A 22,581-nucleotide genomic window follows, 5' to 3' on the forward strand; every position below is an offset into this window, starting at 1 on the left:
AAACAAGATAACTCAAAGAACCGCCTGGATGGATTTGGTTTTATACTTGGTGTGTTGGTAGGGTGTGAACGAAAACTAGGAAATGATTAGTATTTTCGGTCCCCCTAGTGGCTTCCCTTGGTACTGCAGCGCAACTTCCGGTTTTGATATCTCGCGATCTGGACATGCTAGGGTCATGTAAATTTTGATGGGAGGTAGCTCTCGTGCTTGGGAAGAAGTCATATGAGTTTGGGCCCCCTAGCGGCTTGTTCTGGAACTGCAGGGCACTTTCTGGCGAAAATGTTTAAAAAAGCCAAATAAAGTCCAGACAGGAACAACATATTTTCATTATTTTGGTGTGTAGGTAGCTGAGAGAGAGGTGTGCATAATTAAATGTAAATTATGCAAATGAGGACTTTATTTGCATAATTAATGAGGAAATTCTATAATTACAGTGTTTTACATTATACTATGTAACCTATGGCAGGCGGAACTTCAACAGATACTAATTATGCAAATGATGACCTAATTTGCATAATTAATGTGAAAATTCTATGATTTCGTAATGGTGAATGATGAGAATGCCATACTTGGGACATCTGTAAGTTAATCAAAAGTTAACATACATCACGATGCATATATCATGTTAATGCAGAGGTCATTTGCACAATTAAAGAAGAAATTTACATTTACACATCAAGATCATATTTCATGGAGGTATGAGATCTCGGAATTCTAGTTTTAACATAGCCGGCCATCCTACATAGCCGCCGAGAGAAGGTTGCTTTCCTCCCACCAAAGCAACCTTCTCTCGGCGGCTATGTAGGATGGCCGGCTATATCAAAATAACGCGTTAAAAACTCTTCCCCACCGCCGCGGGGCCTGCACAGGAGGCTATATTAGGCATCATAAGGCTGGTAGTCATACTTTATTTATATAATTGACTTACTGGGGACTTTTTCAGCATTTCTTCACGAAAAATTTTAATAGAGTTTATCGTTTTTAAAAACTTCATTTCAAACTTTGTAGCCCTTTTCAGGGTTCAACTCCTAGTTAACTAACATTATATGACCCAAATGCCTTCCTTGACCTTACTTGTGGAGCAAAGTCCACCTGTTATGTACGTTTTTCGTGCTGTTATCCTCGTATGAAGCAGTAGAAGCAAAGTCCACTATGATCATGGGGCTAGGCATGCATAAGGGAAATTGCTCAAGCAATAAAAATCTAACAAAAAGGCAATGCCGGTTGGTGACCAAGGGTCAGTGACCTAGTACTAGTAGGAGGCACCTCCTTGGGCTGTCGGAGATTTCCGACTTTTAAAGAAAAGTGCATACTTATTACAAATGCTATTTGTATCTGTGGAATTGAAGGTTATTTAATTTAAATGTTTTGCCTTTGTACTTTGTAGTCGAACACAACAAAGGCTTCAACAGTTGAAAAGTCTTCGAATCTAACGAAGTCTTCAATGACGGCAATTTGCGCTCTAGCAGTCCTGCGAATTATTAAAGAAAAATAGGAAGAAAGCAACATTTTGAGCAAAGTCATCTGACAAGACATATTGCTCCTTTAGAAACAATAACTTACATTGGAGGTGGAATGTTACAAAGCTTAAAGCTCGTGTATGCGTCATATGTGCGCCATGTAAAGTTACTTCCTTCAGACAGTGCCCCACATGCAACTCAGGTGAGACGAAAAAGAAAGGGGAATTGTGAAGAAATTACAACTGGTTACATTTTTTATCAAAAGAATGTAACGTTAGTGTAGGGTGTGATTTTCTAAAGGCATTATGTTAACGTTAACGTTAACGTTACTGTTTAACGGCCTTTAACGCCAAGTCCCTAAAATCCATGTCGGAACAGGAGTGCAGGAGTCCAGGCGGCAAGTGCATTGGTAAGCTATGTTTGACATCATTTTTATTTTATACCGCAAATTATAACATCGGGAACGGCTATTACAGGATGATGATAATAGAAATTTTTGCATCATCCCTTCAACAGTGCATTTTTTCTGTCATGTTATTGATAGGATTATCCTGTCAAATAGCCTCAGCCTCTTAATGTACGATGGCACTTATTTCACAGTACCAAAGAGATCAGAAGATGAAAAGGAATACACAAGGCAGAGTAAAACCGTATCGAAATGTTAGTATCTGAAGGCAAGGATGATCCTGGGCGCACTATAGCCTCCTTCGCAGTCTTGAGTCTTGAGAGAAGGAGCGCGAAACATTCTCTCCGTGGCAAAAGTCCCTCGGCAGCAAATCGTCCCTCGCGGCGGCATATTACTCGCGTCGCTCAGAGAAAAAAAATTACGCCCACACCCAACAAGACTGCGAAGGAGGCTAGGCGCACTACGACGTTGAGCGTTTCTCTGTCGTGAAAACTGAGTGCCGTAAAACGGGCGTGTACATAGAAGCCTTGTGGGATTTGATTTGGTCTGCGGTCTGCGCTTGTCAAATTTTCTGCTATAATTCCGCGATATCGGATCCGAAGATATGACACTATTTCACTTTGGGAACTGTGTGGCTCTTGCCTACGTGCCATACTTTCTCACGTACAAGTTTTCGGGATTGTGAGTATGATTTTATGCTTGACACATGAGGGAAAGGGGGAGGGGGGCAAATTTTAATCTTTTTCTCTGTGGGTTTTGACCTGATTTTGTGAGCTTTTGAAAACGTTGTGAGTAGTCAACTATACAGGCTATTGATACGTGCTCTTTTTCTATTTCCTGCAGGTCAGAATACAGCGCTTTTTGGAAATGTGTGCAGGCGGGAGGAGCATATCTGGCCACTCAGTTATGCAAGGTGAGGAAAAATGTCAACCATAAATATCATAATCTGGCTTTGTTGTGCAAATCATGTAAGAACTGATATCATCTGTAGACTTCCACAATGCAAGGATTTCAAATGTCTTAGGTATTATGCCATGAATGTATGCCATGTATTTTAAGTGATCTAACAAATTGCTGCCAGTCCTACTGTCCACACAATTTATGTGTATCATAACCTTCATATCATGACCACAATGTTACCTGCTGTCCCTGCAGATGTTGATCCTCGCCACCTTCTTCCCGGCATCAGAAACAGGCGGAGGGAATCTGGATGTGATCGGGGTAAGCTTTCCAAGGAAACAAATTATGCATAATGATGATGGACACATGTCACAGATTTACTCAACCCTAATGGTTCAGCAGGGCTCGTGACTGCGACTGATTTGGTCGCATATGCGCCCAAAATTTTGACAATGCGACTACATTTGAAATCACGGTCGCACGGTGCGCCGATAAAAATTTGAGCCTACATTGTAGATAACTAGCAGAACTAAGCCGTAAGCTGAAAATAAATTAACTCCACTGTTGTGTGATAGACCAAGGACATTATTGTGTTGACAGACCAAGGTCAGGACATTATTGTGGTCTTTGAGTTTGACAGACATAGAGCAAATTTATCCAGCCTGTGACACCACGGATGTTCAAATTTACCACGTGAAGATAGACAATGTTCTGATTCAGGACTTTTTCTGTGATGGTGGTGTGGACATTAGAACTGTTAAAGTTGACTAGAGAATTGAATTGAGCATAGGACTCGGATAGGAGTATCCTTGAAATGTTCAAGTAATGTCTGTTTCTTTGAATACCATTTCCTTTTTCTATTTGATCCAAGCTCCATGCAAGTGCCATGTTTTGTATCTGTAGGAATTCCTGAAGACCTCGGTGGACTTCGGTGACCTGATCGGGATCCAGCTGATCATGAGCAGCATCCCGGGGAAGGGGGAGATCAAGATCATGACGGCGGCGATGGGCTGGGCCACGGCGGAGCTGGTCATGACCCGCTTCATCCCCATGTGGGTCGGGGCGCGGGGGGTGGAGTTCGACTGGAAGTACATCCAGATGAGCCTGGAGTCCAACATCAACCTGGTAAGTGCGACATGGCGGAAGATGGCATACTTCTCAGAAGTCTGAAATCTATCATTTCTTATTTGATGTTTGCAGACTGCCTTGCAATGCTGACTCACCCAGTGCCAGTTGATGCTGACTTAGATTTTTACCACAAAATCATTGATAGTGCGTGAAGGTAAAAAGTTAAAAGTTAAGTTATGTTCTCTAATCATTCTTTTGTTCCTCAAAGAGGATATTCATCTAATGACACTTTTCCATATACAAGTAACCTGGTTACCAAACTTACTAATAGTTTAGCTCCATATTCTTTTATCTTCTGTGGAGAGGTTAAAAGACTCAGGAGCTGAAATAGCTTTGGTAACAAGCCTATTATAGTTATACAGGTTCTAACAAATGTTACCGTCTACTTACCAGTCTGTGTTCTCTTTCCATGTTACTGTCAGGTCCAGCACATAGCAGCTGCAGTCCTGGTGTGGCTGTGGAGCAGACATGACTTCAACCGTAGTCTGTTACCCGTTGTTGGCACCCTGCTTGGGCTGAGTGTGTACAGACCTCTTATTGTAGAGTAAGTATTATCTCTCTACAGTTGGGACATTTTTTACTACATTGTACCAGTATTTTTACCACTGAACAAAAGCATCCAACTAGACATTGCAATAGGTTGATGTGCATTGAGAATTTGGGAATAAAAAATAGCTAGTCAGAGGTAAGCCCTGTGACTTAACTCTAATCAATTCAGGATTTATAGCATATATTCTAATCTTATGTTCTGCTTATCATTACATCTTTAAATCAGTCCTGTTACCTACCGGTAATGACTTAGTTATAAGTTAACCAGCCTGATCGACATATTCTTCAGAAAGCAATGATGAAAATTTGTCCATACCAGAGTCATTCTAACTTCCTAACTTCTGTTTGTCTCTTTCCAGAATCTTGATCCATGCTGTTGGCCTTGGCTCCTGGACCCTCCTGCTGGCCAAAGCCTTGTTCACGGGAGCCGTTGGCTTAGTAACTCTTCAGTTGTATGTTGGACTGGTTCACAGTATCCCAAGCAACCACTATGACTGATGTACTGACGGCAGGGGCAGTTGTAATGTGTAATTTATACACTACTGGAATAATTCTAGATACCAGAAGATTACATATTCAGTTTGTACTGATCAAAGTTTGTTGTTAGTCTGTATTGGTAGTTGTGTCCCGTAATATTTTTAAAAATTGCAATTGCATGAAGTTGTATGTAATAGTACAAATGTAGTGTGTCCTGTCTAGTGGGTTGAGATAAAAGCAGCTGATCTGAAGGAGGAAGGAATTTATTGGAAAAAATTGGAATGTAATTTAATTTTACATATGATAATATTTGTTCGGCCAACATGTAAAAGGTGCAACATCATGTACAGGACATTATTTTATACAACATATAGCAGCTTATTATATGAAGTTGAATATGTCATTTTTTTTGTTAATTTGTATTGATAATCAACACTAACATTATGTACCAGATGTGTGTGAATGTATTTGAATTTTGTTACTCAAACTTTGTGGCCTTTTGTTGTTGTTGTTGTTCAAAGTATGGAAGGAACAGTTATCATTATTCTTGGCCAGTTTGTATGAGGAGGCTTCAAATACATATTACATGGTGTCAAATAAAGTTCAGAATCACGTCTGAATTAGAAGTGTTATTATGGGTTCACCACACCACGAAGTGGTGGTGAACCCATATTGCTTTTTCTGATGTTTCTCCTTCTCCTTCTCCTTCTCCTGCCATTTTTTAAATGGATTCAGCTTCTTCATTTTAGGGCCCAAGGTCCTGAAATTTGGTATGGAGGTACAGTGGGCAAATACCCCTAGGCGTTTTTTAAATTAATGTGATACAGGCTTTTAGAATGGTTTTATTTGAGTTTTTTGGCTGTGTTATAGCAAATGTATTACTGTGTTAGTGTGCCTTGTTTACCACGTTTGGGCATGAGTCATCACAATGGAATGCAGGGCATCAACCAATAGGCATGCAGCTTTCCTCTATTTCTTGCTGATTGGCTGTTGGGATTTAACTTGATTAACACCTGCACAGAGCATTTCCATACTGACAGTATGTCTGTATTCAAGTGTTTTGGTAGGTATTTCAAGCTTTCCTGCTCCAGCATTGGAATGCGGGGCATGGACGTTTTTTATTTTATTTTGAAAATCAACAGTTTGCATTATGCAATTAAAAATCCTAACCAATAAAGTAGGGAATAGCTATCCAACTGTTGTTTTAGTTGTATTTTACTTCATATTATAGTTATATCAATGTAAATCATTGTTTTCCCTTGTGTTTCTCATTCTTTCCCTGCCATGTCGTAAAATGTGGTGAACCCATCGCTGTATTTGCTCCAAAGCAAATATTGGCCTTTCTAGTTTTGTCTTGTATTCAGAATGTTACAATTTGCGGAGAGTATGTAGGACTGTATGTGTGTAGGAGCTATAATAGGTCCGGTAACCAGGCTAATTTTATGCTGGTATTACCTGCATTCATATTGCAGAAGTTGAGAAGTTTGATGCTCAAATGTGTCATTCACTCCAGAAGTTACCATTAGTTGTAAGTGAAAACAAACAAACCATTCATTTATATACATTATATTCCCTTATTTGCCATTACATTTGATTTACCGTTGTGGTAAAAATAGTAACAGCTGTAGCAACAAAGTTCTCCCCATGAATTGCAACATTGTTCTTCGACCAAAAAATAAATTACCATGAAGCACTGAGACACTCCACAATTAATGTTTGAGACTTTCATTAAGATTAACTGCCGTCTTGTGATACAATTTCTTATGTTTTTGACACATTACATGTACGAACCCCACCTCGCGTTGGCGCGCTTGACGTCATTTCAAAATGGCGCTATCTGATTGGGTCCCAAGACAAACATCTTTTATGCCTGTGTGTACCAAGATATTTGTGCCACGTAGTATATATCGTATCTTTACCACATATATGAACGTTTCTGTACATAAATGGCTATATTTTACCCATTGTTTGAATGTTCACGTCACTGTGAACAAAAGTGTGCACTTAACGATAACGTCACGATAACACGAGATTGACCCCAGGTCGAACCGCGGTCGCCATGACGTCACGTTATTGTGCGTTGTTTACCAGCGGTTCCTAGCAACTAACAGATCGGTGTTGGGGAATCGGAGAGAAGCAGTTCCAGTGGAATCAGGGAGCCATTTTGAGCGAAAAGCAAGGATTTCGACGTCCCTTGTTAATTTCGACGTGTCCAGGTCGATATTTTAGCTGTTTTAGAGGACGTACAACGGCATTCTGTGTATATCTAGGGCACAGACGCGCTGAAATAGCCGAGATTTCACCATGAGTACGAAGGGTTCCAAATCGGGAACTCCGGAGCCGCAGAATAATGCCAACCTTCAGCGCGAGATGGAGATCCAAAACGCCAAATCCTACATGCTCAAGGCGAGCACCAACACAGGACTCAACCTGTAAGTATACTGCTCAATCTGACATCTGGTTCTGTGTCTAGATATGTTTAGATGCAAGCCTAGAGAATAATTTACAAGAGAAAGCAAGGAAGCGCCCAGTGAGTGACCTCCTATTCTCACATGTAGTAACATAACAGGTGGTTGTAGTAACCACTGTTTAGTGGTGGGCTAAAATAGAAGAAATTGGCCAATTAGAGAGAATATTATGCCAGTGAACATGTGAACTCTATCCAGACAACTCCAGTGGTAAAATACTCTCCCTATTTGGCCCATGTCTGCTATTTTTCGGCCCATCAGGTGGCTGGAGGAAACCCTAGTGATGAATGTTTATAGTTTGAGTTCTTTGAGCACAACGTAAGGCTGATATTGTATTATTGTAATACATCTGAGATGTTACCACACATATGAGGCCATTTTAAATCATCAGTTCCTCAGTCCCTAAAATCCAACAAGACTACCCTTTTGTCAGTTGCTGCGAATTACATTGCAATTTTGATTTATTCCAGATATGACCATCTGAGTAGAGTTCTCACGAAGGTTCTAGACGAGAGACCAGATAATGTTGTTGGTGAGTAAACCTTTTGTGTTATCAATGTCTACAGATCTTTATACACATCACCATGAAAGATTTGTATCTGATGGTCACAGTACAACAAAGTAATGCAGCCATGGAGGTTTATGTCTACCAGACTCTCTCCAGTTTGATTGTATCCATAAACATCACCATTTATTTATGTTACTGAAGACATTTGTCTGTACCTACAGATATCATTGAAGACATCAGCAAAGAGGCAAAGAGGTCTAAGTTTGTGTACAAGGGAGACACAGTCAGAGATGAGTTTGACAAGACTACAGAGGTGGCACTGGCAGAGACACACAAAATGCTGTTTGAGGTACACACAATACTTTCTATTTTGCCAGGAATTTTAAATTGACTTGCTTTTTTGTCTCATGATCCTACTACTAGTCAGCAGTTTTCTGTTATAAAGATTTGATTTCTATCTGTGTAGAAGAAAAATCTTGACATCACATAAATGTTAATTGAGAAGAAAACACATCAGAAATTTTGTATTACCTCTGAAATAACTAAGGCTGTTCCCTCTGTCCTGTTTAGAAAGGAGAAGGTGAAGGTGGTGAGCCTGAGGCTGAGGAAGAAGTGGAGACCCCCCTTCCCAACATCATGGAGCTTTCATATTACTTTGAACAGGCTGGGGTGAGTACTACATGTAGTATTTGATTAGTTATTATGCTGCAATTTTTATTTCATTTTAATACAATAGATTGTATTTGCATCATTTGCATTTCCAAAGTTTGTAAGACAGAATAAATTTTACTTCAATACTAGTTTGCTATCAGAAAGCCTTGCTGAAACATCCATCCAGTAACTAATAATGTTCATGTTGATTGTGAGTATTCAAACTCGTGGCTCTTCTTCACAGATTGGCCTGAGCAGGGAGGAGTGCTTCCGCATCTTCCTGGCCCTGAAGCAGCTGGTGGACACCCGACCCCTGCAGACCGTCCGCTTCTGGGGAAAAGTGCTGGGCACGGAGATGAACTACATCGTGGCAGAGGTGGAGTACAGGGAGGGGGAGGAGGAGGAGGAAGAAGAAGAAGAGGTAGGGTGTTTCTCAATAACTGTGAACAATATTTGCTTTCTGTCATAATTACATGCAAAGTGTAAGAACATTTTGAGGAGATTTAAATGACATATCAATTGATTCTTATGCTCCTGTTTTTTAGGGAGAAGATAAGGATGAAGAGAAAGATGAAGAGCCACAAGATGAGGAAGGTGAGAGTTTCTCTATGACATGTAACTCAGCGCTCGACACTCAAATAATTACAAAAAGCAGCTAAGCATTGAAGTGTGAATTTTCTTTTATTTACTTTTTACTATTTATTTCATATTCACCACAAAACAAGGCTCATGAGAGCCACTCAAATTCTAGTGTGAATTCTAGTATTGATTTCCAAGTGCATATAGTTACATGTATGTCTTTTTCAGTGCTACATTATTACTCTGGACTATAATTTGAATGAAATGATACACGATGTAGAGCCTAACACTTGTTAGCTTCACATTCCTATCACAATACTGAGTGGTTCTCAAACTCTGCTTATTCCTCATACAGAGGGTGAAGGAGAGGAGGATGACATCCCCAAGCCTGACTACAAGCCCCCGCCTGTCATCCCTAAGGAGGAGAACAGGACAGGAGCCAACAAGAAAGTCTACTTCGTCTGCAATGAAGGTCAGTCCATACCTCATAGCACAGAGAGACCTTGCAATACTATACATGTGTACTTCATTTTCTGTGATACAAATATACTGTAGTAAAGGTACAACATGTATTTGAAGGATTGAGTTTAACCACATGTATTTTGTCCAGATTATCCAGAGTCAATGACATACACAGTTTAGGTAATACAGATGACAAGCTGTATCATATCTTTTAGTTAATAAGGCTGTTTGATTAATTTGGAAGGCACAGTGGTAGAGTTATAAGGTTATAAGTACAAATTCATATAGAATGTTGCTCAATTTTTTCACAGCTGGGAAAGAATGGGTGAAGCTCCCCCCAGTCACGCCAGCCCAGCTCGCTGTGGCCAGGAAGATCAAGAAGTTTCTGACTGGCAGATTAGAAGCACCTGTAAGTGGTCAAGGCTTTCCTTTGCATTCCTTTGTAGCTCTTGCATGATCTGATTTCACATGGTACACCAACAATGATATAATTCTTATGATATATTCAGGGAGATGGCAGTGGGCATGTCCATTCTGTAGTCTTTAATTCTTGTAGATCGTGATGACCACCTTGGTCAGGTGCGGTCAAAGTTGTGGAGATATTATCGATACAGCAAACCTCAGTCTAAGGGCCATCTAAAAACTTGGCACTTAGCTCATGAATCTTTAAACAGCAAGGAGCATGCCATCTGTCAAACCTAATCAATAAGTGAGAGGCTGGTACTGTATTACTATTAGGGAGTCCGTGCTCCCTACAAAGCTATGGGTTAGGTTGCAGACGCTTACTAAGTGTACTGTTAACTCTGGAAGTACTACATTTGGTTTGATACAATGTAGAAAAGGAGGCAAACTTGAAAATCTAATTGTTATCTTTTTGATTCCCAGATCATCAGCTACCCGCCATTCCCAGGCAACGAGGCCAACTACCTACGTGCTCAGATTGCACGTATCTCAGCCGGTACCCAGGTCAGCCCGCTGGGCTTCTTCCAGTTTGATGAGGAAGAGGAAGAGCAGGAGGAGGGAGAGGAGGGTAAGTTTCCTATACAGATATCTTCTAGAGCTCAGTACAGATTATTATGAATTTTTCAAGCAGGATGTTAATCAATAGCATAGTTTTTAGGACTTTACAACTTGGGGTGATGCTAGGAAACTGAATCCTTCATGTCCTTCTTTAGACTAAATCAAGTCTGTGTGCAAGTTGTACTTCACACATAAAGCTGGAAAGCTGAAAGTGCTAAAATATTTAACAAAGAAATTCAATTTTCACTCTAACTGCAAAACTTTTGGATCATTAACAGAAAGATTGGTACAAATGCTTGCAATCCAATTCATGTGCATAGTTACAGAATGTGACAATCATGGCGTGTCTTGAACCCCCACAGCCCGTGACACCTACGTGGAGAACCCAGACTTCGAGCCCGTGCCCGTGCGGGACCTGACGGACCCGTCCCTGGCCAACTGGGTGCACCACGTGCAGCACATCCTGCCGCAGGGCCGCTGCACCTGGTTCAACCCCGTCCAGAAGCAGGAGGATGAGTTTGAAGACGAGGAGGATGAGGAGGAGAAGGAGGAGCCTGATGAGCCGGAGCCTGAAGTCGGACCTCCCCTCCTCACACCTGTGTCTGAGGATGTTGGTGAGTGGTAGTTTGCTGAACACTTGCAGATAAAATTATCACATATACTTACTACTTAGCCCCATTACTAGGTTTATTATAACAGTTTGAATCCTATCTAGCTATAATACTTCTAAGCAGTAGGCAAGAAAGTGAGCAACAAGTTTTGGGGATGTGTTAGTCACAAGTGTCCAAGGTATATAAACATTTACGTGTATCGGATAAGAGAAGGATACTATGGAAGCGAACATAAATAGAGATCTATAATAGCCTTTCACCTGTCAGGCTAAAATACCCGAGTAATTAATTTTGTTGATCACAGAAACTTTGGTTCTGTTTATTCCAATGACTTAGCCTTTATCCAATTTCTTTTGACAGAAATCGACGGCATGCCCCCATGGACAGCCAAGGTCTCGTCTCACCTTGTGCCTCAGTACGCCGTTGCTGTTGTACGGTCTAACCTGTGGCCTGGATCAGTTGCCTTCTGCCATGGCAGGCAAGTATTTCCATATTCTCATGTTGTGGCATTCAAGTCTTACAATTAGAGATTTAGGCTGTATACAGAAGTCTAAGGTATGTTGATTTTCATGATTCTGTATCTGTATAGCAGGTATAACCGCCCTTCGGCGTAACACACCAGCTTCACAGGCACACTTAACCTTTGAACATTTATCTCTAAACATAGTTCAAAGCTATCTAGTGATGATGCCCATATTATACTTCGTGACAGCGAGTTCCACTCTGTGACTGATTTCTAACATTGTCAATTGTGTCACCTTACAGGAGGTTTGAGAACATCTACGTCGGCTGGGGCCACAAGTACGCCAGCGAGAACTACAGCCCCCCGCCACCTCCCCCAGTCCAGGAGGAGTTCCCCAGCGGACCGGAGATCACGGAGATCGACGACCCGACCGTGGAGGAGGAGGCAGCCCTGAAGGCAGCCAAGGAGGAGCATCTTGGAGAGGCTGAGGAGATGGAGGATGTGGAAGATGAGGATGAAGATGATGATTAGGGGACGAACCATGGGGTATCATAGGACAAGGGGGGCGATAGATTCTGATCACATTTTATGGGTCAAGTTTTTACCACATATTCTACCTTTCACCTTAAGCATGTTGATTTGTCCCCCACAGTGAAAAGGGTAACAAAAACATTCCCGTGCCTTTGATGAATTCTAGACAAGGCCTTAAATATATACTAGTAAGCAGATCATTCTTCTCATGTCAAGCAATAGTCCGATTCTCTGGCTATTTTAGGTCAGCAAGGAAGCCACCATTTTGTCAGGCTATGACATTGATGTAGATTTTAGTACTTTTATCAGATATGAAAATGTCCGGATACAGCCATGTCGACAAGGTGGGATTTTGTGTACATATATCTAGGATTGTTGACTCACTGTTTTGTACATATAGAGGTATATTGTGGTTGTAATGAATTCTGATTCAGGAGATGCCCTCAAAAATTTCTGATCCTCTTAGAACACTGTTTTTGCATTTATTTCCTCAATAAAATGTTGTGAAGTTAATCATATGGTGTTGTGTCCTAGTGGATTTACATTTTTTATCTCACCTACTGATCAAAGTGGAACTTCCAATACCAGGCCCTAGACACAGTGTTTACCAAGTCACTTACTGAAAAAAAAAAGGTCAGCAGAAATCTTTTCCAGTTTGGTTTTATTTCAGAGAAAGAAGACAAACCTGTGCCTGCTGTACATAGATATTAAATGTTTCAGTTTCAGTGTTCCTACATGTAACATACAAAGGACCATTGTGCTTTGACATATCCTTTAACAATAACACACCTTTTTCTAAAAAAAAAAGTCACTTGTTTTGAAATGAAAAGATTATAATGTCCCGAGGTTTCTACTCAGTCAGGACCTTTCCATGAACCCTGCATTATCTACAGCCATTCATTTACCATAAAAGTACTAAAACCTAAAACAAAAAGGCAGTAGTTCCATGACTAAAATGAAAACACAAAAAATTAGTCATAAACTTGTTTACCCTTGCAAGAACCAAAGTTACTTGGGCATTACTCTTGTCATAAAGCAGTGGTTACTTCCAAGTGTTCAAAAAGGTAAGACAATGCCGAGGAGCCTTTATTTTTGCCTCAAAACATACCATAAACTTTTAATCACTGATGCTTATTTTCATCTGCTGAGATACAGTTAATACGGTTAACTTATGCTACATGTGTGCCCTCCAGCCTAGTTACATCCTCCAACGTTCATTCCATGATCCTTCGTATCTGTTAAAAAGATTTGGTCCCACTCGTCTGACTGGTGGCATCCTAGATAAGATCAGCGACTGCAAACAAGATGGAAAGACATTATATTATACATTAAAAAATACTAGGTCATTAGAAATATGATGACTTTCAATCAGTAGTTAACCGAAAGAATGCGCTCAATTATGTTTTGATGCATACACTTTGAAACAAATATTAAACAGATTGATCTGGCAGTGAAGAACAGAATAAGTAATCAATTACAAGAAAATGTGTTTGAAACTGACCATTCATGGGCATCTCATCAATCTGTGTGCTGTAGTACTGCTCAATGTCTCTCAGGATCCTGATGTCGTCACTCTTCACAAAGTTGATGGCCACACCCTTACGGCCAAACCGACCCGAACGCCCGATTCTGAAATGACACAAACAGGTAAGACAAATCTATGGTAGCTATATCTGTCATACCTGTTTGGTAGCTGCAGTGGTATGACCGACTAGCATGAACATAGAACTACTACTGTATAACAGTTCTTCCCAAGGATTATTATCTTATTGATCATCTATGTGTCAAAAGAAGCACATACTGATGTCTAAACATCTCACGAAGGTTATAATACAAAATTAATTTGAAAGTGTAGAAGTCTGGGCAGTGTAACCTCACCTGTGGATGTACAACTCACGGTTGTTGGGCAGGTCATAGTTGATGATCAGGGACACCTGGGGCACATCGATACCTCGGGCCCAGACGTCAGTTGTGATCAGCACACGGCTGTGGGGTACAAAGGACACAATCTGTCAAACTACAGTTCACTATCTGCTCATTACGGTGAGAGAACAGATAAGATATCAACATGTACATGGAAAGTAGATGACAACTTCAACTTGTTGATGCTTGCCTACCTGGCACCTGATCTGAACTCCTTCATAATGGCATCCCTCTCCTTCTGTGGCATGTCTCCGTGCATGGACGACACGGTGAAGTTAGCCTCACGCATCTTCTCTGTCAACCAGTCAACCTGAAAACAGACAGAAGACAAGAACAGGATAGTAAGATTTGGAAAGTGACAGAGGCTTCTGGGCAACTGCTGCGGTTCGAGTGGATGAGTACAGCTGGTACTGAATAAGTTAAGATTGGAGATGGAGTTCTACAGAACATCAAAATATTTCTATTTGACTACTATTTACCAATATAGTAAACAGTATCCTTCTTTTTAGTTGTGCTACATCCTTCTAGAATAGCCGACAGTAAAATAGTACTAGATGGAAGCCTGTACCTTGCGTTTAGTGTTGCAGAAGATGACTGCCTGTGTGATGGTCAGGGTGTCGTACAGGTCACACAGGGTGTCAAACTTCCACTCTTCCCGCTCAACAGCCACAAAGAACTGCTTAATACCCTCCAGCGTCAACTCATCACTGAAGATTGAAAGTAATACATGTATGTGTCAGGATACATTAAAAAATGTTAACTGATTTACTCTGTTGATAAATGCTAAGGCTAAAAGTTTGTCAAAGAAGTTCAGTGGAGGTTATGTTGTCACCAGCAGGGTCTGCCCCGAAAGATGGTCAAACATCATCACTTCTTGTTTCCTCTGGTTCCTTAAGGGTGGAATTATCAATTACTGAAAATGGTGTGGAAAAAAGACTCTTTAACATTTTACTATTCACAGACTGTTTCGCCAGAAATTTCTAACATACCGCTTGACCAGAATGCGGATGGGGTCCGTCATGAACTTTGTTGTCATCTCCAGGATCTCGTGAGGGAGGGTGGCACTCAACAGAACCACCTGGGTGGCCGGGGGCAGGTAACGGTACACGTCGTAGATCTGCTCCTTAAAACCTGAACAGAAAGATGATGTTACTGTCTGTTAATACTTAACACTCTTTGTTAAATGAAATGTCACAGGATTGCTTATTGCCAATAGCATGCTCTTCACAAACTTACAACATGGTACCTTGAGGTGATTAAATTGAAATGAGATTCGTGTAAGGTCTCAATGTTTAGAGTTTGCCACAGAAGTTCAGTGAAGGTTATGTTATCACTAGCAGGGTCTGCCCCGAAAGATGGTCTCACCCTTGTTCAGCATCTCATCCGCCTCATCCAGCACCAACATCTTGATAGAGCGGGTACGCAGGTTCCGTCTTCGGATCATGTCTTAAGTACATGGTTAAGGACTACCAACAAACTAGAAACACTGCATGTCTGCAGCTTACCTCTAATACTGTATACATCATAATTAATTACATATACATTTAACGTACTGAATATTGAACGTTGCCAGTTTGCCAAAGAAGTTCAGTAAAGGTTATGTTGTCACCAGAAGAGTCAGCCCCGAAAGATGGTCAAACATCATCACTTCTTGGCAATACCTTTGGAGATTATGCAATGTATAAATCCTTTGTGAGGTTTCTACCTAAGGATGCTTCACTTCAAAAAGGATACCAAATACTCTGCCAGGAGTCCCAGACACAACATGCTGCCCATAGTCCAACTTGCGGATGTCCTCTCCAACATTAGTGCCACCAATACAGGAATGGCACTGGACACTCATGTAGTCACCCAGGGCTAAAATCACCTGAAGAAATTAAGAAATACCACTGTACCAGTTTTAGAAAAAAGATAGCTAACAAAGTAAAAGCAGCATAAAACAAGAGACCAATAACAGCAGTGATGAATATCAGTTACATCGGTCTTCTGCAATTTCTAGTGGGCTCATGCTACTACATTTGTACCATTATTACTTCTGCACTTCATGTAACAAAATCAAGTTTGATCAAGTTCAAGTACCTTTTGAATCTGTGTTGCCAGCTCTCTGGTGGGGGACAGGACCAAGGCCTGGACTTCTCGCATCTGCAGAAAGAGAAAAGTGGTGTCAAAATAGACTTCTGGTTTACCTGCCATTGCTCCAAGACAATGAGACCACTACCACCAAATGGAACTCCTACAATTTAGGGTTCTACTTCTTTTTATTGACAAGGCTTACCTGGATATCCAGACACTGGAGGATGGAAATGGAGAAAGTGGCTGTTTTCCCCACACCAGACTGGGCCCTGAAAAACAGAAATTAGGATGTCATGTATGACGTGCCTGGCCTATGACGACAGAAATTTGGGTATGTGAAAGAAGTTCAGTAAATGTTATGTTGTCACCAGCAGGGTCTGCCCCGAAAGATGGTCAAACATCATTACTTCTTAACAATTCCTTTATTCATATACACATAATACGGATGCCTGGCCAAATCGGGAACAAATTTTGTCTCTCGTCACTTGGCCAAGCCCAGTACGTGTATAATACACCAGTGGAGTGGATGAGATCGAAAGATTTAAACTCAACTAAGTCACAGCATCACTCTAGAATTAGAATAGTGATTATGATACATACTGTGCAATGACATCTCTTCCCTTCACGATAGGCTTGATAGCTCTCTGTTGGATTGCTGATGGTTTCTCAAAGCCTGTAAGAATATGAATAGATGTAAGAATGCATTAAGATTTACTGGTTGCAGCTGCTAGCAACTGTAATGAAGTATTGGGGTAGCATGACTCACACATCTTGTAACGCACCGTTTTGTAATACCTTCGCCTTTCTTTAAAAAAAAATGTTACATTTTTTTGCCAAGGACCTCCTAAATCTTGATGGACAAGATATCTACTGAGGAATGAAGTGTACTACACAGTACCAAAACAGGCATTATTTGCATCCGCACCAGAAATAACACTTTAAAAGCATTCTATAGCAGTCACAGTGCGCCATTGAAGTGCAAGTATAGTAGAAATTTATTTGTTTCGCGATGATATAACACTAACAGACAAAGCGTGACCACGCTATCGTCTTTACACACAAGCACATGTCCGCATTTTCAAAGCGTCCGTATGGGATTAATACGCACCGTAAGCGTAAATGCCTCGCAGGAGATCTTCCCTGAGACCCATAGAGTCGAAGGTTGGTGTAACTTCGACATCTTCGCTCGTTTCGAACTCGATAGTGCTGGTATCCACTCCCTCGGTCACCACAGTGCGTCGTCGACCCGCCATTTTGTCGGATGTGAGCAAGCGATGCTTGGTGGAGAATGTGAAACGCACTGTGATTGGTCGACTTCCTGCATAATTTTAGTAACTGACCAATCGAATATTTCGACACAGAATGCGGCTTACACCGTATTATGGGTACATCGTCATTATTCGATCTTTTCAATACAACAAGTTTTATCGCAACACCATCCAGCATATATCAAGCAACTCATATCAAAAATGCAAAAAATCCTTGAATTGTATCGTAATCTGTGCACACAAAAAATTAAAGGCTTGGGGTTTAATAGGTCAAAGGTCAAAGAGAAGCTGGTTTGAGGTCTGGAGAGGTAGGAGTTGGGAAAATTATGTGCTGGTATTTTGTCCAGTTTTTCGCCGAAAGAAGCCCATGAAACGTAACTCTATTTTTAAAATATGTTACAATCGAGGGACCGTTGTGGCTTTCGTTGTGTTACTTCCTTTAATGCACAAATTATATGTACAGAATAAGGTAAGAAATGATAGTGATTCACTTCAAATTTTTGTACACGTGGCCACCATGAGAGTACTCAAACTGCTATGCTGAAAGGATTATCTGTGAATATGATATGCAAAGGAATTGCCAAGAAGTGATGATGTTTGACCATCTTTCGGGGCAGACCCTGCTGGTGAAAACATAACCTTTACTGAACTTCTGGGGCAAAAATTTAGCTTCATAAATTAAACAAATAACGTTACATGTAGTAAGATCAAACTAAGATCATTAAATGTCCTTGGTTAGATCAAGGAGGTTCATTTAACCACACAGGAGCAAGCCATGACACAGGAGGCCAGGTTCGCAGGCGGACACCAGGACAGTGTGCTGTGCCTGGCCTGCAGTGTGGACGGTGTACTGGCTAGTGGTGGGGAGAGTGGAGAGCTCTGCCTCTGGTCAGTCGAGAAGCCGGGTCTTCTGCGCCAAGTCTCGGGGCTTTCGGATGCTGATGTCACCTCAGTCTGCTTCTCGGTGAAGCAGCCTCATGTGCTGTGTGCAGCGGTGGGGGAGTCTGTACTCCTTTTCGACTCCAGGGATGTGTCAGAGCCAGTCCACCAGTTCAAATTCAACTCCGAGGAAATTAACCAAGTCACCTTGAATGAAAAAGAGAACTTTCTGGCTGCCTGTGACGACTCTGGTGAAATTAAGATTATAGACTTTGAAGGGAGAAAGTTGTTCAAGACATTACGTGGCCATGAAAATATCTGCTCGAGTGCAAAATTTTGCCCCAAGAAAACGTGGGGAATGGTGTCCGGGGGACTGGACCAAAATGTCATACTGTGGGACTTCTCAAGGGGGAAGAAGTTGAAGATCTGTAACATGCAAGACTTTGTCTCAGAAGATGGGCCAGTTAGTGCTTACATGTTCAATCCTCCCTTAGTTCACTCTGTTGATATATCGGGACAGACATTTGCCTGTGGCCTGGGGAACTCGGTCATTCAGACATTCAGACTTGAGGGAAAGAAGTCGTTTAGACACACAGGGACACTAGAGGGACATTCACAAGGAGTTTCCCAAGTTCACTTCCCACAGTTCCAGGCAGAAGATGCTCTAGTATCTGCAGGCAATGATGGGAAAATAATTGTATGGGATCTTGCAAGCAATTTGGAATCACATGCTGCAAGTTCTAGCAAGAAGACAGTTGAAGATGAAGGGGCAGTTGGAAGTGCAGAGTCAGTAAAAAGCCACATTGTTCAAAGCATAGACCACGGTTCGAAAATTAACTGGTTAGCTTCAGGTTGTGTTCAAGAGAAGAGGCTACTTTTTGTTGCAGATGTTTCGCCTGTAGTTACGGCATATTCGCTAGGGGAAGATGATGGAAAAGGAAATGTCTGAACATCAGTGATAGTCATTTGTTTGCTTACTTCATTCGCAATCATTGAAGACAGTGTATCTCATTGAGGAAAGTCATTTGGCTTGCTGCAAAACTGAAGTATGATTGCAGAGAATGACATGTTCAGTCTTGCTGCTGCATTGGATCATCATTACCATGGATACCTGTGCTGCTAAAAGTGAACTATAAGGTTTGTCCTTCTTCAAAATGAAGAATGCTTAGCCTCTTTAACTTTTCTCTACATTGATCAATTAATAGCAGCATTTTTGTGAAAGTGGCATGAGTACACGATTCTATGTTAATAATAATATGCAATAGTTGTACATATTTGATTAATTACCTTTCAGAATTTGATATGGTTAGACTAAAAATGGAATGAATAAAATGCAGTGATGATGAGAAGTGAACTCATACTGGCACCATGAGCCACTGGTGAACCATGCATGTACCACTACCTGAGCTACAACTCTAATTTCATTTCTCAACTCAGATTCTTCAGAAGAAGTGTGTTTGTACTCAGCATGTAGAAAATGTATTCACTAGTTCTTTGTTCCATGGTTCCTACCCCCCAGAACTACACACACAATGTACAGCATGGAAGAAAGAAGCTTGGACGGCTGATGCAAATGGTGGATCTTGCCCTACAATACTTCAGAATGGTATGATAAAGTAATTTAGTGTACCAAACTTTGATAAGGCTAGCTTCAATGTGTGATGCATTATGGCTTCAGAAGGACTACAATGTATGTGGTAAATTTCATTACTAACTGTGGAAGGTGTATGAGGCTCTCATCTGTTGACAGTGATGACGTAGTAGTCTGAGACAGTTCAGCTGTTGTGCGGAGAACATGTCCCTCTAATCTGATGTCAGCAGTTGAGATGCTACCGGTAAAAGTACAGTTCAGATTTCACACCCATTGTAAGCACCCTTCTTTTAAAGATTGGAAATATATCAAAGTAATGTTGAAAGTCATGTAATTTGGCTCTTGTTTACACCATTAAAATTGTCTTCTGTGCTTCCATCTTTTTGCAGTTATGAAACGGGGCCTCCAGATGATACACAACTGTCTTGCATCCAATAACTGGTGATGAAGCCAGCAACATTCAAGCCAGCATCTGCCCAGATTTCAGGTACATGACCAATCTGCTGTCCTGTTGTTTTTTTGGTTGTGCACTTGACTGTCTGTGGCGATGAGGATAACAATTGAAAAGACCTACAACAAATGGTTTTCTTTATACGCTATACTGAGCCACAGGCATGACAGTGTTGTGTGCAAAAAGTGCCACCTTATCATTTCAATGAGAACTGCAGTTACATTGTAAACAAAGGGACTTTCAGTATTGGTTTTACACACATTCGTCTGCATCTGCTTCAGTTTTTAGTACCATCAGTTTATTACCTGCCTGGTAGTAAATAATTTATGCCCAGATATTAAAATAATTTATGCCCAGATATTAAAAACTGATTATTTCATTTTGCACAGGTGAGGACAGACATTGGTGTTGCTACCATGCACTTGGAAAGTGTGCAAGTTCTCATTCAAGGTCTGATGCTCCAGCTTGATTGGTAAACACGTCATTCAAGGATATGATGCTGAGAATTAAATTTTCACTTAATGATCTTTACTGTGCGTTCTTGTACTGAGTTCTTTAAGTGTGTCCGAATATGGTGGGAGTATCTATGCTAAGAGTGTAACATTGTAATGTATGATGCTGATAATAGACATGGTCTTTACATCTCAGTCTGCACCAAACATGAAACCATATCCTGGTATCCATCCCTACCTTAGCTCTGCACTGGTCCAACTCTGGCTGAGTAAAATTGCACTCAGTGGCCCACCACACCAGATTTTCAGGCTCTTGTCCCTTTAATACTGTAAGATATTGTTCATGTATTATGTACCACAGGCTAGCTTGTATGTATTTACTTATGGAGAAGTTGTGTCTGAAAGGCCTACTTTTCAACTGTAGTGTCTGACAGCAGGAGACAATGATTAACACAAAAGTCAAACTTTGAACCAAACATTTTTATGAACTTGCACTTTTTTTCCACAGATTACAAAACATCAAAAAGTGTAGAAACAATTCCTATGCTATGACAGTACACGTAGTCTTCACTGTCAGTTATAATATGGTAAGATTCGTAGTCGTCTTACTGCTCTACTATATCTTATTCATATGACTGTGATTAGACCATGACCACATCTAACTGTGTATCTAATACATGTATTTGGCTTTTTATACTGACAGTCAATGCAAGATTACTGTACAGCGAAACCAAGAAACAAAAAAATGCATTAGCAGATTATAAAGTGCTACAATGGCTGTGAAATATTTTCAGCTCAACTTGCATTTAAGAACAACTGGTTTTGTTTCATTAGTATTATTATGAAGTAGGTTCACCAGGAACCTTGAACACAATTTTTGATACATATGAAAAAGACTCATTATATGTATGGTTATGGTTGAACCACAGACATTATGATGGAACATTAAAAATTTTTCTCTTTTGTGAGAAGAATTGTTTACATCCTTTATTTACCATTACATATAGGTTTCACTGTTCAGTACTGCTTGTTCTTGTGATCATTTACATCCTTGGCAGTGCACACAGAACATGTTTTAATGAAATGGTACAGCATAATCTGATGAACTGAACATCACACTTTGTTTGGCTGTTCACATGGGCCTTAACATACATAGAACAAATTAACATCAAACATAATACAATGCTTGACACATGCTAACCAAGGGAAGGTATTTTTCTTGAGCAAAAGAACATCCATAAGTCTAGAGTAAATAATGTTTACACACAAAGTTAGGACAAAGCAATACCAGCTGTTTCTGTCTATGGTACATTCACAAGTGTTCCAGTATGTCATTTTCATAGTCATAGTTTTACTCTTATCTAAAACATCTTTGTTTTGGTGACACACATTTTTGAAAAGTCTAATGTTGTGTTGATTACAAGGTTCTCATTTAGGTAATCTTGGTCTTTCCTGACAACCAACAGACGTGGATTATTTTGAGCCTCAGAAGTCAGTCCCACAACACACTATTATTCCTGGATATTCATTTATCTGAAGAATCTTGCAAGATTTCTTTTGACTGGAACATACTTACTCCTAGTGGCCCTCAGACTGCCCTCCTCTTTGGGAGCCTATCGATATTACTACCTGAACAGCATGAATTTGTACTGTACTAGCAAAAAGTTACATCATCTCTAGATATAGCTCAAACTCCAGGGATTACTAGACATCAAACTTTCTCTTAAAATT

General features: G+C 40.6%; 4 protein-coding genes across 6 annotated transcripts; 3 read left to right on the plus strand and 1 right to left on the minus strand.

The window, feature by feature from the left end:
- The first annotated feature begins 2,355 nt into the window (after window positions 1-2,355).
- Window positions 2,356-5,540, plus strand: LOC109472197 (transmembrane protein 147-like). Its single transcript, XM_019771795.1, has 6 exons — window positions 2,356-2,547; window positions 2,710-2,779; window positions 3,022-3,087; window positions 3,670-3,891; window positions 4,317-4,438; window positions 4,803-5,540. Exons 1-6 carry the CDS (start codon window positions 2,471-2,473, stop codon window positions 4,939-4,941), a joined length of 696 nt encoding a protein of 231 aa, XP_019627354.1. The 5' UTR covers window positions 2,356-2,470; the 3' UTR covers window positions 4,942-5,540.
- Window positions 5,541-6,982: 1,442 nt separating this feature from the next.
- On the plus strand, window positions 6,983-12,726 carry LOC109472209 (radial spoke head protein 4 homolog A-like). The gene is made up of 12 exons (XM_019771806.1): window positions 6,983-7,352; window positions 7,859-7,920; window positions 8,118-8,245; window positions 8,467-8,565; window positions 8,792-8,968; window positions 9,093-9,141; window positions 9,482-9,598; window positions 9,900-9,997; window positions 10,474-10,618; window positions 10,971-11,222; window positions 11,580-11,697; window positions 11,985-12,726. The coding sequence occupies exons 1-12, from the start codon at window positions 7,225-7,227 to the stop codon at window positions 12,211-12,213; spliced, it is 1,602 nt and encodes a 533-aa protein (XP_019627365.1). The 5' UTR covers window positions 6,983-7,224; the 3' UTR covers window positions 12,214-12,726.
- Window positions 12,727-12,857: 131 nt separating this feature from the next.
- LOC109472186 (eukaryotic initiation factor 4A-III) lies at window positions 12,858-17,512 on the minus strand. Its single transcript, XM_019771779.1, has 12 exons — window positions 17,318-17,512; window positions 16,810-16,882; window positions 16,412-16,478; window positions 16,216-16,278; window positions 15,871-16,003; window positions 15,502-15,582; window positions 15,126-15,267; window positions 14,705-14,843; window positions 14,331-14,446; window positions 14,092-14,199; window positions 13,715-13,842; window positions 12,858-13,507 (listed from the first exon to the last, which is right to left on the minus strand). Exons 1-12 carry the CDS (start codon window positions 17,460-17,462, stop codon window positions 13,491-13,493), a joined length of 1,212 nt encoding a protein of 403 aa, XP_019627338.1. The 5' UTR covers window positions 17,463-17,512; the 3' UTR covers window positions 12,858-13,490.
- A 225-nt stretch (window positions 17,513-17,737) lies between these two features.
- LOC109472188 (WD repeat-containing protein 53-like) lies at window positions 17,738-20,925 on the plus strand. Of its 3 annotated transcripts, none has more exons than XM_019771781.1 (5): window positions 17,738-17,785; window positions 18,244-19,493; window positions 19,876-19,962; window positions 20,337-20,434; window positions 20,788-20,925. In XM_019771781.1, the coding sequence occupies exon 2, from the start codon at window positions 18,253-18,255 to the stop codon at window positions 19,303-19,305; it is 1,053 nt and encodes a 350-aa protein (XP_019627340.1). In that variant the 5' UTR covers window positions 17,738-17,785; window positions 18,244-18,252; the 3' UTR covers window positions 19,306-19,493; window positions 19,876-19,962; window positions 20,337-20,434; window positions 20,788-20,925. The 3 variants fall into 3 exon arrangements, with proteins under 3 accessions (XP_019627340.1, XP_019627342.1, XP_019627341.1); XM_019771783.1 differs by having other exon boundaries at window positions 19,876-19,932; XM_019771782.1 differs by lacking the exon at window positions 17,738-17,785 and adding an exon at window positions 17,829-17,851.
- Window positions 20,926-22,581: the final 1,656 nt, after the last annotated feature.

The sequence above is a fragment of the Branchiostoma belcheri genome, unplaced genomic scaffold (assembly GCF_001625305.1).
Source record: "Branchiostoma belcheri isolate BF01 breed outbred unplaced genomic scaffold, Haploidv18h27 scaffold27, whole genome shotgun sequence".
In the NCBI taxonomy this organism is placed as follows: Eukaryota; Metazoa; Chordata; class Leptocardii; order Amphioxiformes; family Branchiostomatidae; genus Branchiostoma; species Branchiostoma belcheri.